At 46.0% G+C, this 15,822-nt stretch overlaps 3 protein-coding genes across 3 annotated transcripts; 1 reads left to right on the plus strand and 2 right to left on the minus strand.

The window, feature by feature from the left end:
• Positions 1 to 3,335: 3,335 nt before the first annotated feature.
• LOC133913620 (peptidyl-prolyl cis-trans isomerase CYP22-like) lies at positions 3,336 to 6,882 on the minus strand. The gene is made up of 7 exons (XM_062356818.1): positions 6,575 to 6,882; positions 6,435 to 6,458; positions 5,606 to 5,693; positions 5,277 to 5,369; positions 4,710 to 4,742; positions 4,380 to 4,436; positions 3,336 to 3,798 (listed from the first exon to the last, which is right to left on the minus strand). The coding sequence occupies exons 1-7, from the start codon at positions 6,775 to 6,777 to the stop codon at positions 3,688 to 3,690; spliced, it is 609 nt and encodes a 202-aa protein (XP_062212802.1). The 5' UTR covers positions 6,778 to 6,882; the 3' UTR covers positions 3,336 to 3,687.
• Positions 6,883 to 6,989: 107 nt separating this feature from the next.
• On the plus strand, positions 6,990 to 7,905 carry LOC133913621 (splicing factor 3B subunit 6-like protein). Its single transcript, XM_062356819.1, has one exon. The coding sequence runs from the start codon at positions 7,100 to 7,102 to the stop codon at positions 7,490 to 7,492; it is 393 nt and encodes a 130-aa protein (XP_062212803.1). The 5' UTR covers positions 6,990 to 7,099; the 3' UTR covers positions 7,493 to 7,905.
• Positions 7,906 to 8,974: 1,069 nt separating this feature from the next.
• On the minus strand, positions 8,975 to 10,573 carry LOC133913622 (uncharacterized). The gene is made up of 2 exons (XM_062356820.1): positions 10,255 to 10,573; positions 8,975 to 9,222 (listed from the first exon to the last, which is right to left on the minus strand). Exons 1-2 carry the CDS (start codon positions 10,458 to 10,460, stop codon positions 9,135 to 9,137), a joined length of 294 nt encoding a protein of 97 aa, XP_062212804.1. The 5' UTR covers positions 10,461 to 10,573; the 3' UTR covers positions 8,975 to 9,134.
• Between the last annotated feature and the right edge of the window lie 5,249 nt (positions 10,574 to 15,822).

Below are 15,822 nucleotides of genomic sequence, written 5' to 3' on the forward strand. Positions count from 1 at the left end.
ATGTGGGAAACGAGCGAACCGCTACGGATGGGGTTGCAACCACCTCCTGTCTCCCGGGCGCTCGCACAAAGTGATGGTGAGATCACCTAGGGGCGCACGCGTGAGACGGTGGAAGCACCGAGGCACAAGAGCAGCTGGATCTAGCGAATTGGATGCGGGGGGATGACCGGCGAGCCCCATGAGTCTGGATCTATTGGAGAGATAGAGAGGGGGGACAAGTCGAGGGCGCGCGCAAGACGGTGGAAGCACCAAGGCATGAGAGCAGCGAGATCCAGCAAACTGGATGCGGGGGGTGGCAGACGAGCTCCCATGCGTCTGGATCTATTGGAGAGAGAGAGAGAGAGAGAGAGAGAGAGAGAGAGAGAGAGAGAGAGAGAGAGAGAGAGAGAGAGAGCAGTGGAAGAGCTCAGGCAATACCGCACCGTGAGGGTGGCTGGATCCAACTACTCCATACCGGGGGGATGGCCAGTGAGCCCTCATACTCCTTGATCTGTTGTAGAGAGAGGGGGGAGGGGATTGATGAGGGAGAGGATGAGTCGATGTCTGTTGCAGAGAGAGAGGATGTGTCTATGTGATGAGGAGGACATGGATCAAATGGATACATGTGTAGAGGAGTTGGATCGAACATGTGGCATAGGCGTGAGCAAACGCCTGCATGTCTGGAACGAAGTTTTTACCATTCTAAAATTTGAGTTACACCTTAAAACACACTCTATCTATCTATTTACTTGATATGACACAATCTGAACCAATACAAACAAGCACACAATGACTAATGTCTTAGAGAATTTGAGATTGAACACGTTGAATTCCATCTTGTCCTTATAGTCTGGACGAATATAATTTCACCTCTTATAGGCTTTTTCACAACCTCCATGGTTTGATAAGACCATGGATTTAAGTGAATTTGCAAATTGGTGAGTTTTCTTCCTCAAACTAAGTTTTGATAATGGAAAGCGGTGCCAACACCATCGGGGGACGAAGATCCAACTTCACTTCGCTATGAGTTGTCAGATTGAAAATGGATGGACCAGATGTAGTGCTACAGTACATGTCTACGCTTAGTGGGCAAGGTTGGCATACAATAGATAGAGTTGGAAAGATAGCTTAGCTTGTTGAGCATCTAGCGGTAGCATAGATAGTCACATCACTAGCAGCTAAATTGGTGCGGGAGAGACGGATCCTTAGCGGAGGTGGAGGGGGCTCAAGCCCCCCTACCGTGGGTGTAGGAGTTTTTTTTTCAATTTTTGAGTATGAAAAAAGAAAAGAAAAAGAAGATGATAAGGGGATGAAAAAGAGACAAAACCCCTACTTAGTGTCCTTGGATCTGCCACTGGTGGGGTGAGGGAGATGGAGGCTAAGGCAAGTGCAATGGAGAAAGTGGCTTGTGTTGAAGAAGATGTCCACCCGCTGCTAGTTAAATGCACCCATATCTAAGATGATTTTGAAAGAAAAAAGTTTGTGCTATATCATTAGTAAGTAATTAAAAAATCATCACATTTTTATATCCGTGCCAAATTGGCGTAACCTATCACATAATCAACTGATGCAGTAATTTTTGTGCTAAGCACTCCATACATAAACTAGGACAGACACAAGTACACAACTACTAGTTACAAATTTGAATACGAAGGGATTTGACCCAATGGAAAATTTTGTTTATTTTTCCTCCCAATCTTATGAGATTGGATCTAATCCCCTTCCACCCAAGTGAGCCTTTGGAAGATGTATCCCTGAAGGTCAAACGGCAGTGCTGAAGAGCAAGGATCAAAGAGGAGACCATCCCTATTCCCTACACGACTACACCCTGACAAAGAATATGCCGAGCTCCGTGCCACCGCCGGCGTCCCCCTCCGGGCTGACCATGTAAAACGATTACGAGTCCTTGCTTCCGATCACCCTGTCGAACCCCGCGCGCAAGTACGCCACCTCGCCGTCAGCCTCCGCTCCGGCCGGCGCGTCCAGCACGTCCACCGGCAGCACGCCGGTCCCCACCGACACCGTGCTCAGCAACTGCATTACCGCGAGGTTGCCCTCCGAGGCCTCCCGCCTTACTGCGTACCCCACGCGCCGCCCGTTCACATACGCCGTCCACATCGCCTCCTCCAGCAGGCTCACGTTGCCGCCGCCGCCGTCGTTGTCATCCGGCGCTGAAGACTTCTTGGACTTTTTCTCGCACTCGAGGGCGATGCGGACGTGCCCGCTCCTGCATGAGCTTCCCCGTGGGCACGCCGAGCTCGAGCACGAGGGACGGGAGGATGCCGGAGCGCTCCTGCACGGCAAAGGTGATGCGCGCGCGGCGGTGGCTGTAGAACGTGCCGGTCACGCGCTCCCCGCCGCCGCCGTTGCCGTGGCCGTCGTGTGGCTTTGTGTAGCGCCGCGGGAGCGCGGACGCCGGGCGGCACGCGGCGGGCGCAAAGAGTTATGAGGGGGAGCGATCGGAGCAGCGCGCGGATGGCGCGGAGCGCCCGCGACTGCTTCCTGATGGCGGAGGGTGCGCGCTTCTGCGATGCCTGCGACGACGCTACGACGGCTGCCTTAGCGTGATATCCGGCCGCGGCGTGCGCGGCGTGGCCGGCGGCGGGGTGGACGCGCCCGTCCTGCCAGGTGTGTGCGGCGACGCCGAGATGGCGCACTGCCGGGTGAGGCGGCTCGGGGTGCCGCCGGCAGTGGGGGAGAGTGGCGTCGTGGCGCGCGACAACGGGCTCGACGGCGTCGTGCGCGGCATGGTTGGCAAAGCTGGAGGGCGGGCGAAGACCGAAGGGATTCCAGGGGCATTTAAACCTGGGTGCGACATAATGACGCGCACGTACGATCGCACCGACTTATTTGTGATTTGTCATTTGTTAATTACACATTTCAAACGTTAGTACTCCTCGGTAAAAAATACTTAAATGTTTTAGACACAATACGATTTGCAATGTATATTTTTATCACTATTTTTTACTATAATATATTTATAAAATTTAATAAATGTATAAGTTATGAAATATTTTTTAAAATCAAATATACACATATGACTTATGTTTCTAAATTAAATATTTTAAAAATTATTGGTAGTCAAAGTTTGACTAGATCTGTCCAAAACGAGTAACCGGAGGGAGTAGCTGCAGTGCTTGACATCCCAGAGTATTTTATCGTCGTGAAAAATGTTTTGTTACAGCTTAATTAATTATATGGAGCATATGATACAGAATTCTTGACACCTGTGGATCCTCTGATCCGTGACGGTTTGTTCATGGCAGCCCACTTGCATTACATAAACACATAAGTACATAACGAAGGACACAATAACACAATCTTCTCGTTAGTTCCCAATATGGTAGACAAGGTCAGAACAAGCATAAAATAGAATATCCTGAAAAACATTTGGGGGTAGAGTCGGAGGCCAAAAATTGCTGCCTTCCTGGATCACGGAAGCATACCTACAGAAGGGGAAAGCATCGATCACAAGTCGATCATAAATTTCATGTTTCGAAACAATCCTCAGCACATGTTTCGAAATTATTCTACAGATAATGTCATAACGGTACACCTTGATCACTGTAAATTTTGACATGCTTCAGTACATTCAAGAATATCTCTATACTGTTTCCAGTGATTCCGTACTTTCATCAAACATCAACGCAACAAGACCTACATCAGCAGCGTCAAGAGGTAGAAGACTAGCCACATTCAAGAATCAAGCTACATTTCACCACATTCACTTATAACGCAGGCAAGCTTTGGTCGGTTGTTTGGTCCAGTTGCAACATTTTCAATCTTCCTCACGACGAGCAGACTGTCTCCGAGCACTCTCTGAATTGATCAAACATGACAATGCAAGGCATTAAGCACACAAAGTGATAACTGAAAAGGAAATGAAAACACACACACACAAAGGCCAACACCTACCCTTGCACATGCTACATAAAGAACCTTCTAAACAAGAAACATATGGATTTGTTTTTGGGTCACATTTTTAGGCTCTGTTTGTTTCCTACTCCTGTTTCCGCTTCTGCTGCTGCCAGAAGTCAGAACAAACGGGATTTTAAAAAGTAGCTTCTGGAGAAGTTAGAAGTCTGTTTCTGAGAAAAATAAACTAAAGCCGAGAAGCTCGCGGAGAGATGTTTTTCTGAAAAGCTATGTGCTGAGAAGCTAAAAATTTGTTATAGAAGCCAACAACCTATTTAGAAAAACAGTTTTTCAGACAAGCTAAAAACATAACAGAAAAGCCTAAAAGCAGAAGCCCAAACAAACAGACCCTTATTGTCTTCAAATTAAACCAATTATATTGTATCATGTTATCAGGTATATCTCCACTTGCCCTGATATTCTAATAACAAAGTATACTGAATGTTTGTCACAAAAGAGAAAGCATTTGAATTGAGTAAACTTACCCCAAAGACCACATGCTTGTTGTCCAGCCAATCACATTTCGCACATGTTATAAAGAACTGCAAACATAGAAGAGAATAAGATTTTCATCAGGAGCATTCTGTATTCTGACTGGGTGGAATAGACAATAAAACACAACTAGGATACACTGCTGTTACTTAATTCTGAAGCAGCACACCGGAGGCAAAGGTGTTCTCAACCGAGTAACAGAAATATATAACTTAATAACAGCACTATAGTACTCAATAAGATTACATCAAACTCATTGGGGAACAAATTTGTATCATGCATAAAGGCTTTCAAGCAAGCGATTATTGAGATGACAAATGTACCTGAGATCCATTAGAGTTAGCTCCACTGTTTGCCTGCAAAAAAGGGAGACAACCACATATATAAGATAGAAGCTAACAACTGTTGTAACATCAAACAAGCTGAGAAGCAAACAAAGCGCCATTAAACAGTTATACTGAAAAGAATCGTTTTAGACATGAAAAGCAAAAGACAACTGATGACTTATCCACCAACATAGCATCATTCATCGACTTGCCAAGAGATGCCAACCTAACCAAAATTATTGCAAATATTGAGGAACAATAATGTTAAAAAAGGAAAAACCAGAGGATCGATAAAACAGGAAGCAAATGCAATAGAAGCAACTCCACGTGATTGTAGAAGTACGCAAATAAATGGAAAAATATAATTCATTGACTTAAGATAAATTGTAAAAACCGAGAGAACATTGTGTGCAATTATAGAATGCAGGGAATATAAGGAAGTTGAGTCTAAATCCAACTAAACTAAGTTTAATCGATAGATCCGTTATGAAAAAAGAAAAGCTATAGAAAGTCATATGTTCTGAGAGAATTTCAATTGAAAACTTAGGTGGAAAGAATTAGTACCATTGAGAGAAGTCCAGGCCCAGTATGCTTTGCAATAAAATTTTCATCGTCAAATTTGGTACCGTAGATTGATGTGCATCCAGTACCATCATTCTGGAAGACATAAAACAGTGGGATTAGTGTACACTGGATATCGCATGAATTAGTTCCAAACCAAGATAAAACAATATCAAATCCTCCCTCATGTTGTGTTGCTTAGTATAAACATATATACATACATTAATACCGCAAGCTTAGTTATAGGATAGCATCAGGTTAATGTTTATGCTAAGTTAAAAAAATAGATGGATGAAGCTACAATACAAGTGTGGCAGGCAAACGGCACAAACCTTCAAGAAGTCACCACACTGAATCATGAAATCTTTGATCACCCTGTGGAACTGACAGCCCTTATACCCCTGTGGCAAAGCATTTTTTCTGCAATCAACGATGAAACTACGCATTAAAAATTGCAGAACTGAACTGCTGACATATAGTGATTTCACAACTGATAGAGCATTTGTTCTAGCATCCTCACCAATCAGATAACAACTGCCACAAGCTAAGTAAAGTAGAAAGAAACAAATTTGTCTAGACCAGTTAACACTTCAGTGTCAAACTGTCACTATCCACCCCCCCCCCCCCGGGTTATATCTTTCTAAAAAATGAAATACTATTGCATTTGCACCCAAAGGAAAAAGAATTCTATGTAAAGCAATCTATGTCCTCTTGCGTACAGTATCCTAAATACTCATACTCATACCCATACCCATACCTTGCATTGGCCCAACATCAAGTAAACAAAAAATCAGACCACAGCAAGAGTAAAGCAAGGAGCAAGAAATACTACCAAACATCAGAAAATTATCAATAAGTCAAGCTAAAAAGTCCGACCATCCAAGTGGCTGATGTCCCAGAAAACGTTTCGACCATACGAGCTAAGCTTCTCACCAATCATAACAAGCATAAGTAGAAAATATGTCAAATCCACATTTGCATTCCCTTCTATCCATCCTTTCCGCACAAGCTAGTATCCCAATCAAACAACCAAGCCCAGTATAATAGTAAATCCACTACCAATTCATACTAAACTAAATGGATGAAGATAAAGTCAACATTGCAGAATTAGCCTCATACATAAGCACAAAGGCCAATAATAAACAGCCGGATGCATCTTACCTGTGCTCGCCAGTGCAGAATTGCCTGAAACAAACAAAGCAACGCGATTCAGAAATCCATCAAAAAGACCAACACATCAGCAGCAGAAGGAAACAAATGGAACCTAGGGTTGAAGTACAGTGCGGGGTTTAGGGCAGTACCGGAAGTTCTCGGCGGTCTTCGGGGCGATGTCCGCGAAGAGCTCCATCTTGATGCGGCCGGCGGGGATGGACCCGATGGTCACGTCGAAGAACACCACCGGGTTCTTCGGGTTCGGCGGCCGCTGGTGCCACTCCACCGCCGACGCCGTTGCCGACGGCGGCGTGGGCCCTGCCGATATGGCCGCTCCGCCGGAGGACGCCATGGCGGTGCTCGGGGGGCAGGCTCCGGTAGCTTCTCGAAGATTCGAGGCCCAGCCGGAGACGGACGAAGAAGCTTCGAGATGGGGTCGACGGGCTCATCTCGTGTAAATGCGCCAAGATTCGTGGGCTAAGCTTCGAGACGCGAAGCTGACATGCGGGCCCAGCTACGCTTTCGAGGGCCACATGTCGGTGAGAGATACCCCAAAGAAGACGCGAGAGCGATAGGTGGCTACACGCAGCGAGCAAACCACCCCCAAATCCTCAAACCCTAGGCGGAGGAGGCAGGAAGGGAGGAAGCGAGCGAGCGAGCTCGGCGGGGCAGCGATGGCAGCGGTGAGCTTGCGTAAGGGGAACGCGCGTCTCCCGCCGGAGGTGAACCGGGTGCTGTACGTGCGGAACCTGCCGTTCAACATCTCGAGCGAGGAGATGTACGACATCTTCGGCAAGTACGGCGCGATCCGGCAGATCCGGCTGGGCAATGGCAAGGACACGCGCGGCACCGCCTACGTCGTCTACGAGGACATCTACGACGCCAAGAACGCCGTCGACCACCTCTCCGGGTTCAACGTCGCCAACCGCTACCTCATCGTGCTGTACTACCAGCCCGCCAAGATGTCCAAGAAGTCCGACGTCAAGAAGAAGGAGGACGAGATCACGAGGCTCCAGGAGAAGTACGGCCTCGGGTCTAAGACCCCTGGCCCCGGCTCCAGCGACTGAGCGACCGGGCGTACTGCCTCTGCGACCGCATGTATCTGAGAAGAGTAACGAGAGGGAACGTGCTGCTTGTGCTGTGCTATGCTATGCTATGTTTCATCCAGTTTTACTAATTACTATGTGTTGTTATTCAGTGACAATCAATTGAGTAGGTATGTGCTTAACAAGATCCTTTAGGTGTGCATTGTTTCTTGTGTGCTTTTCTTTTATGTCTATATTTATGTCTACAGAGACAAGGGAAATGTGTTCATGTGCACTTGTTACTAAGTTTCAATTGGTGCTGTGTAGTTAGAGTGGCATGGCCGTGATATTTATTACTCGCGGGGAGTGCCTGTTTTGGGTAGCTTGATATGTGTGATCATATAGTAGAAAGGATTGGGCAGAATGAAGTTGGTATGTTGATGGTCAGTGTTCAATTCAGTGTGCATTGCCATTTTGTACCAACTAGGATGAGGAATTTGAGTGGCCCAGGTATTTGTTTGCTGTCTACATGTGCTTGCTTGCGACTTGCGAGTTAAGTTTTGGATGATGATCCTTTTGTTAGTTCATTATGCATTTGTTCAATCAGATGCATACTTGTAGATAATTCACTGGTGTGTCCCCTCAGCGGAACTTAGTAACACGTTTAAGTTTTGGTGCATGTAGTTGGGTTTTGTGTATTCATTTTATTGTTCCAACATTTTTTGTTCTGACAGTCAATAGTATCAGGCTCCATGCGACAATATCAGGATACAATAGTTGATATTGTTTTATATGATTTGGTCCTGCTGAACCAGTTTTTTCCGTTGTTGGGTATGGAGCATTATGTGTCTTTTCTAATCCATTTATCAACACTCGAGATTACATTCAGTTTGTTGTGGAATTCCATGGCGTCGCTTGTCAATTCTAATTACGTTCACTAGTATAATGGCAAATGATTTTATACTAATCCTTAATGCTGACCGATGTCTATAGGTGAGTCTGCAACTATCGGGTATCTCTATCGGATTTACTATCTTAACATCCTGAATCTGAAGGCTGGAGAACTGGTCCATATGATTCTAACCTTGGTGCTCTGTGTTCATTCTGGATGATCCTTCTTCTGCCAATGGCATATTGATTATTGAGCACAGATACAGGATTCTCGTCATGCCCTTTTGTTTATAGGAGGTTGCATACTGTCATGGCGAGCTACCTGGTGTTTATGCAGTCTTTCTCCTCGGAATGAGACAATTTGTTGGCCAGGCAATCGTAAGGTAGCACGAGCAAGTTGACAGAAAGGAGAAGAAGAAATATCATCTACAAACATTCCTTGATTTCTGCCTATCCTTGATTGTGAGGCAAGATATTGACATCAAACATAAACATTGGGGAATTTTGGTGCCATTAACCAAGAAATTGGTGAACCCAGCAGATCAGTCAAGCGTATCAGCGTTCTTCCAATGCGATTTCCTCCAGAGTGAAATAGTTAAATATAGAACAACCAAAAATATTGAGGGAAGAGAGTAACAATATATGCTCATATTATATTCCACTAAAAGACCAATTCAACTGATGAGTAGTGACTGCAAGTACATGCTGATGGTACAGCTTGGTATTTTTACGACGGACTGGAAGATTCACTTGATTTCTAGAACAAATGTTGGGGAATAGTAGAGCAGATGCATTACTTTTCACCATTCTTCAACAGGGCAGCTAAACCCAGAGGCCAATTAAACTTCATAGACATCTCTTGCGTGGCCACCTTCGAAGCCCTACAAAACATAGATCAGAAAAACTAATGTCAAGTTTGGTAACATGATATTTAACATGATATTGCACAGAACAATTTGTTGACCAAGAACACAAGACATCAAACCAAACAGAGTGGCGCATTAGTTTCCTCAAACAGAAACGTGCATAACATAGACAAGCCAAACTCTCTAAGGAAATACACCAAGCTATCCAGTTATCTTGACTAAAGTTTTACTCTCTTTAAGCCTTTCAAAGTACCTTATCTGAATAAGGTGATCATCGTACAAATTAGAATAACAAAGGAACTTGGGGGCAGGTACATAATCAAGATCCTGATAGCTCCAAAGAATGAGCATCACATGGAATCACTTAGCCAAGACAATAGGTAAACATCCAACACGGTGTACAGGTAATTTCAGCTTACAAACACAAGGTCATACAAAATGCAAAGGAAGACCCGATGCTTTACCCCATGCCACAAGGGGTGTAACTCAATCAGTAAGGGGCTACATGAGATCTCGGAATGCCACCTTTTGCTGCAATAAGCACTGCAACAGATGATGACTGACGAAAAATTAAAAGATTCGACATGCCGAGGAAGGCTCATAACCTCATAAAGGGATTACAATGGCAGAGCTTTTTAACAGATATTTAGTTGGATCATACGTCATTGAAGTACAAACTATTGGTCAGGTACATCTTCCCCACTGACATAGTGACATCTAAAGAGAGACTAATAACTGATAATTTTGGTCACGTGTAAAACACCAAAATGACTTGTTTGTAGGGCATTTAGACGTCCTAGGTAGGAACCATGTGACAGGATACTTAGAAAAAAGGTTCAATCCTGGTCACCTCGATGTCTAACAGAACTATGGTCAACTATGCCTCATTAGGAGTAAAGATACAGAGCAAATCCGACCTGCACCTCTAATTTAGAACCCTCATCCGTCCACTAATCACCAATCAGTGGAGCCTTGGACACTCGGGAACTGCTCTATAACAACAGGGGTATTTTTTTTAAAAGAAGGAAATCGTAGGGGTCGTCTTACTCAGCGAACACCGCAGCGGAGGCGGAGCCGCTGGAGGGCAGTGGCGGCGGCAGGTGCAGGCACGAGGCGGCGGCTTCGGCGATGGTGGAGAAGCCCTGGCGCTGCTTGTGCTTGGTGTTGGCGGTGCAGTGGATGAAGACGATGCCCCGGCGCTTCACCACCCTGCAGAACCCGCACAGCCGCTTCACCGACGCGCGGACCTTCATCTTCCTTCCCCGCTCGCTCTCCTCTCTGCTCGCTCTCTTCCTCTTCCTCTTCCTCGGGGTCCTCTCTCCCTCTCTCGCTAGTTCTTGGTTGGGGTTTGGTCATGGAACTCGATGTGTCCATGCCTCCATGGGCTGGATGAGTCGAAGCCCATGGCCCGGCCCAGAAATCAGCGGACCTTCTTTTGTTGCTCTCACAGTCTCACGTGGATTTTTTATTTTTTATTTCGAAAATAAAAACTGCAAAAATAGATGTACATTTAAAAACTTACAAACAAAGACAAAAAAATTCATTTTTTTCAAAAGCAAAAATGTTCTGATAGGCATCTATTTTTATAAATTTTTATTTTTGAAATATAAAAACAAAAAAATCGCCTCATATGCTGAGCCAAAAATTTTCATACAGTAGTACTTCAAAACAATTTGGCTGTTTCCCTGATCTCCCCTTCCCTTTGACCTAGGTAGTAGCCAGAACCGGTTCTAGTGTCGTGACTATGAGATTACTGTTTGTAAAACACTACGCACGAAATTACAGTTTGTGTAGCTGTTCACGAAACCACTGTTTGTGGGCACTGTTCACAGAGGTACGTCATGGGTATTGTTCGCCGGCAAAAGAGCCGATTCCGGTAGTAGCCACCATACCCAAATCCCCGCATAGATATTGCGGTTTCTCTACATGGTAATGTTGGTTGTTTTTACATGGCACTGAAAGTATCTTTCTCTGCAGCTAAACTCCTGACAGTTTGGGTTGGGCTGCCTCATATTCTACAAAACTCTTGATCCTGATGGTTGCCTTAAAAAAAGCAAAGTTTATTGCCACCAGAAGTGCAGTGTTGATGGTGCTTTCTTTGCCAATGATAATACATGAGCTACCGGGGTTTTAGATAACGAGCACGGTCACTTTGGTGGTGGGGGTGCTTTATAGTACAAACATCCTTGAATGCTCTATCGATGGAAGCATATGCTTGTATGGATGTGTTAACATATGCAATTTAGAGAGTTGATCGTAATGTGATAATGGAAACAGACAATAATGTTTTGATTGATCTATGGAAAAATCCGGCACGTCAACTATTAGAGATCTCACCGATTTTAGAAGGTATCAGAGAGCTTAGTTTGAGATGTTCTTCTTTTCAATTGATCTACTCTAGCCATCATGTAATAAATCTACACATACTTACGCAAAACAGGTTTCACGGTTATTGACAAGGGCGTATGGCATTCTAAAGCAGACTCATCAGTCCGTGATTGTCTAGAGCTAGATTGTAATTATGCTATCAGTTAATGAACGAAGCTATTTGACCTAAAATAAATAAATAAATAAATAACTGTAGCAGGGCGGAGGAAAGCCCAATCAGCAATGGCACATACAGCACAGAGTGTACACCATTGTACAATCCTACATCTCAACGCCTTCCACACGGATGAATTAAGACATGCCACTTCATTCCTAAGTTAATATTACAGGACCCTAGTAACTATCTGTGCATAACAGGGGGTTATGCTTGTCGGTGCAAAATGCCTAACGCAACGCAGTCTAATCCCTGATGAAATCTTCAGTTTGCAGTAAGATTCAGCCCTGCTAATGTTGGATCGCATACAATGTAGTCCTCTACACACAGGTCTTGTTCAGAGTTACTCAGGATCTGGTCAACAGGCACCATCTGCTCATCTGCATCTCCCGCTTCGCCGGCGTCCTCATCCGGGTCCCCAGATTGATCTCTCTGTTCAACAGGGATGATCTGTTCATTTTTATCTATACGTCGTCCTTTACAAAATATTTTGCAAAGCACCCAATCATCTAGCTGCAGTAAAAAAATTTACACGTTAGCCGATGTTAAAGTTTAAGCTGTTGATGAAACGTGATCAACCTACTAAAATTGATTAAATGTTTTAAAGTTGGTCAACCTTTGATAATATATTCAAAGTTGATCATACTTTAATCATATGTCCAATAAAAAAAATTATAACAAAATTTCATATTAGGTAAGAGAGGTGAATAGTAAACTTTGTTACAAACTGGTTTGGACATATTATCAAAATCGTACCAACTTTAAGACGTATAATCAAATTTCCCCGGATTTTACACTCGCCAACAAGCTAGAATCACAATTGCATATTTTTCTTGAAATAATGTCAGACAGGCCTTTAAAACTTAGAATTGGAAGTTTATGATGAAGTATTTCGTTAGTCTTTACCAGCATAAGTGAGCCGTCAGGCATGTACCGGTTCCCCGGGATGGAGTACTCCTTCATCCTCCATGGCGTCTGCTTCCCCTTGGGCTGTTTGCCGAGGTGGAAGGTGAGCGCCGTCACCTTCCCTATCACCGCGCCATCGGCTTTGCCATCGACGCGTATATCAGTCTCCTTGGTGTTGGATTTCCAGAAACCCAGCTTCTTCTGGCCGACGGACCGCGCCGGCCGGAGGCCCTTCCCGTACCGCCGGTCCCTCGGCGAGAACACGTACCAGCACCCGTCCACGTCCTCCCCGCACGTATCTGCCAAAAATTAAGGTGCTCGAGATTTTGATATTCATACATTCATCTTCCTATAATTAGAGCGGCTGGACTTATATTAAGCTCGCCTTTGACTGTCTCTGGGTGTGCTTGGTAGACGTCGAAATCTTTGATGAAGTCGACGGGCATCTTGCTGCCATGGTACTTCATCTCGAGGTAGCTGATGATCTCCTCCTTCGTCGGATGGAACCGCACGCCTGTGGCGGACGTGTCTGCGTATGACACGTTTACCTCTTCCCCGATAGCAGCTTCATTACTCCCTGTGCTTGGGCTGTTGCTGGTTGATTGCAGTTGGCGTTGTTCTTGGTGGGGCAATGCCGTTGGGTTGGTGCACGGAGCCGTCTCGTCGGTGGCGGCCACCGCGACGGCATTGGCTGGCTGCTCTGCAGGTTGCTGGACTTGACCGGACGTCGCTGCTGAGTTGATGACGGAAGCTGTCCTCCGCGGTGCTGCTCGATTGGTGCGGGCGGTGGCAGGATTTGAGGAGGCGGTAGTGATTTTGGGAGGCCGGCCGCGGCGCCGAGGAGCCGGCTTAGCAGCTTGTCCGGTCCGCGTGTCTGCACGTACAGGATGACCTGTAGTTACAGTGGCGGGCACGACGGCGAGAGGCACCGCTTCTAGTACTGGAGCGGCGGCCATCGCCTGGCTTGGGTGTGCTTGCATCGCCGGCTGCATCTGCCACTTTGGCTGCGGGGGCACGGCCGGTTGCGCGAAGGGCGCCGGGGCAGATTGCGGCGGAGAGAAGTTGGCGATCATAGTGGAGAGATTGTCATAGCCGCTTTGAAGCTCGTGATTGCCAAGGAAGGAGAAGGAACCCGGAGCAGCGGGTTGCTGCTGCTGCCATGGACGCTGCTGGTACAGCGGCGAGGGCGCGGAGTTGGACGCCCAAGAGGAGGTGACCGTCGATGGGAAAGACGGGAGGGAGCTCGGAGCCGTCCTGCCCGCGACGTAGGTGGTCGCCGCGGGATGATCGAAGAGCGACGCGTCGTAGCTTGCCGGCTGGTGAGCAGCGCCGGCTTCGGCCGCGAGGGGATGGCCGGCGAGGACGCCGTAGTCAGCGACAGGGCTGATGATCGGCATGGCATGCACCGAGCAATTCTCCGCTTTTTTTCGGATGCGTTAGTATTCGGACAGGAATTTGCCCTTTATATGTCGGAGCGGTGTGCCCTGCAAGAGATCAACGTACGTACGTGTACGTCGACTATCTTCCGACGTATTTGCAATGAACTCTCTCCTCTCGCGCGCGCACAGGATTAATAGAGTCTTATGTGTTGGTGCTGACCAGGGTTTTTTTTATCGATAAATAAATTTTACTGAAAATCATCGATAAATATGAGTTATCAGATATATCAAATAGGTTGTACCTTAATTCTTATCTAATTGGCATGATGCTAGCCCTATGATCAAACACGAGATATTAGAGCAGAAGTATGATTGTTTACCCGAATTCGGTGACGTCATCTTAGTTGATAGTGAAGAAGTGATGTGTTAGCATAGTTGATACCGTGCAAACCGTCGGTGAAGTTATCGCCGGCGTGATGCATAGCTTGCTGAAGATGTGGTCGGTATGAGGAAGGGGTCACCGGCTAGGTGCAGCCAGTAGACATGATCGATGTAGGTGCTGCAAGGGTGGCGGTCTTCACCTAGTAGCAGCGCCTGTGAGGATCAGTAGAGTTAGGGATAGGGGGGAGTTAGGTCTAACGTGAAAATTGGATCTCATAGCTACCAACTCCTCTACCCTCATGTATTTATATGATGTTGCTCGAGATGGGACTGCAACCAACACGTTGGTTGCGCCCCCGATTAGGACGCGTAGGTGAGGACGAAGCTCCCCCTTATCTCTCAGTTGCTTTCGTTAGGATATGTTCTAGAGCCAAGATCAATATCCAATATTCTCCCTCTTAATCGTAATGCTAATATCTTAAGCTCACTCTCAATGAAATAGCACACCAAGGAAAAACGTTACAACGGCTAATGAAGCGCCACTGAAACCCCAAAACATATAGCATACTACTTTATCTCGAAATGGATATTCATTGTGCTTAATAGAAGTTGGATTGTTTTATGATCCTCTTATCTAGAATCATAGACTTTTCAATAACCCTATGATGGTAACATGATCACGAAAAATATAGTGTGGTAAGCCATTAATCAGCAACGTCGTAAGCATTAACTCAGTATTTATATGCTTAACGTTGATGGTTTGATTCTTGATTTTATCTTTCACAATACGATACTTATTGTCGATGTGTTTGAGAACACCATTGTTACTCATTAAAAAACTAAGTAGAACATAAGTGGTTTTGTAATATTATCTATCTTTCTTAATTCTGGGATAACATAAGTTCTTTAGTCATACAAAATATATGGTAGCCTTATAATATGCTACAAACTCAGCTTACATTGTTGACAGTGTCGTAAGTGTCTGTTTGGAACTTTTTTACGAGATAGCTCCTTTGGCGAGGGTGTGTGTCGGTGACACGGGAACCGGGGGTCCCCGAGTCCCGAGGCCAGAACAGCGGAGTGCCACGTGGCGCCCTCCCTCAGGGGTTATCTCCCCGAGGTCCGAGAAGATCAAGTTCCGAGAGAGGGTGCTCGGGGCCATGAACAGTGGTCTCCGAGTACCCGAGTTCTCCGATGACACGAGAAGACCAAGTACCAGGAAGAGGGTGCTCGGGGCTATGCACAATGGTCCTCGAGCACCCAAGTTCCCCGATAACAAGAAAAGCTAAGTTCCGGGAGAGAGTGCTCGGGGCCGCGAACAGTGGCCCCCGAGCACTCGGTTCCCCGAGGACCCGAGCAGTCAGTTCCGGGAAGAGAGTGCTCGGGGTCGTGAATAGTGGCCCCCCG

This window comes from Phragmites australis, chromosome 3 (assembly GCF_958298935.1).
Source record: "Phragmites australis chromosome 3, lpPhrAust1.1, whole genome shotgun sequence".
In the NCBI taxonomy this organism is placed as follows: Eukaryota; Viridiplantae; Streptophyta; class Magnoliopsida; order Poales; family Poaceae; genus Phragmites; species Phragmites australis.

What these genes read in the sequence shown, in the direction of transcription:
- LOC133913622 (XM_062356820.1), bottom strand. Translation starts at nt 10,460, where the DNA reads ATGAAGGTCCGCGCGTCGGTGAAGCGGCTGTGCGGGTTCTGCAGGGTG. An exon ending in TCCGCTGCGGTGTTCGCTGA is followed by an intron (nt 9,223 to 10,254) that starts GTAAGACGACCC and finishes TATGTTTTGTAG; the next exon opens with GGCTTCGAAGGTGGCCACGC.
- LOC133913621 (XM_062356819.1), top strand. Translation starts at nt 7,100, where the DNA reads ATGGCAGCGGTGAGCTTGCGTAAGGGGAACGCGCGTCTCCCGCCGGAG.
- LOC133913620 (XM_062356818.1), bottom strand. Translation starts at nt 6,777, where the DNA reads ATGGCGTCCTCCGGCGGAGCGGCCATATCGGCAGGGCCCACGCCGCCG. An exon ending in AAGACCGCCGAGAACTTCCG is followed by an intron (nt 6,459 to 6,574) that starts GTACTGCCCTAA and finishes TGTTTGTTTCAG; the next exon opens with GCAATTCTGCACTGGCGAGC. An exon ending in CTAACTCTAATGGATCTCAG is followed by an intron (nt 4,437 to 4,709) that starts GTACATTTGTCA and finishes CTATGTTTGCAG; the next exon opens with TTCTTTATAACATGTGCGAA.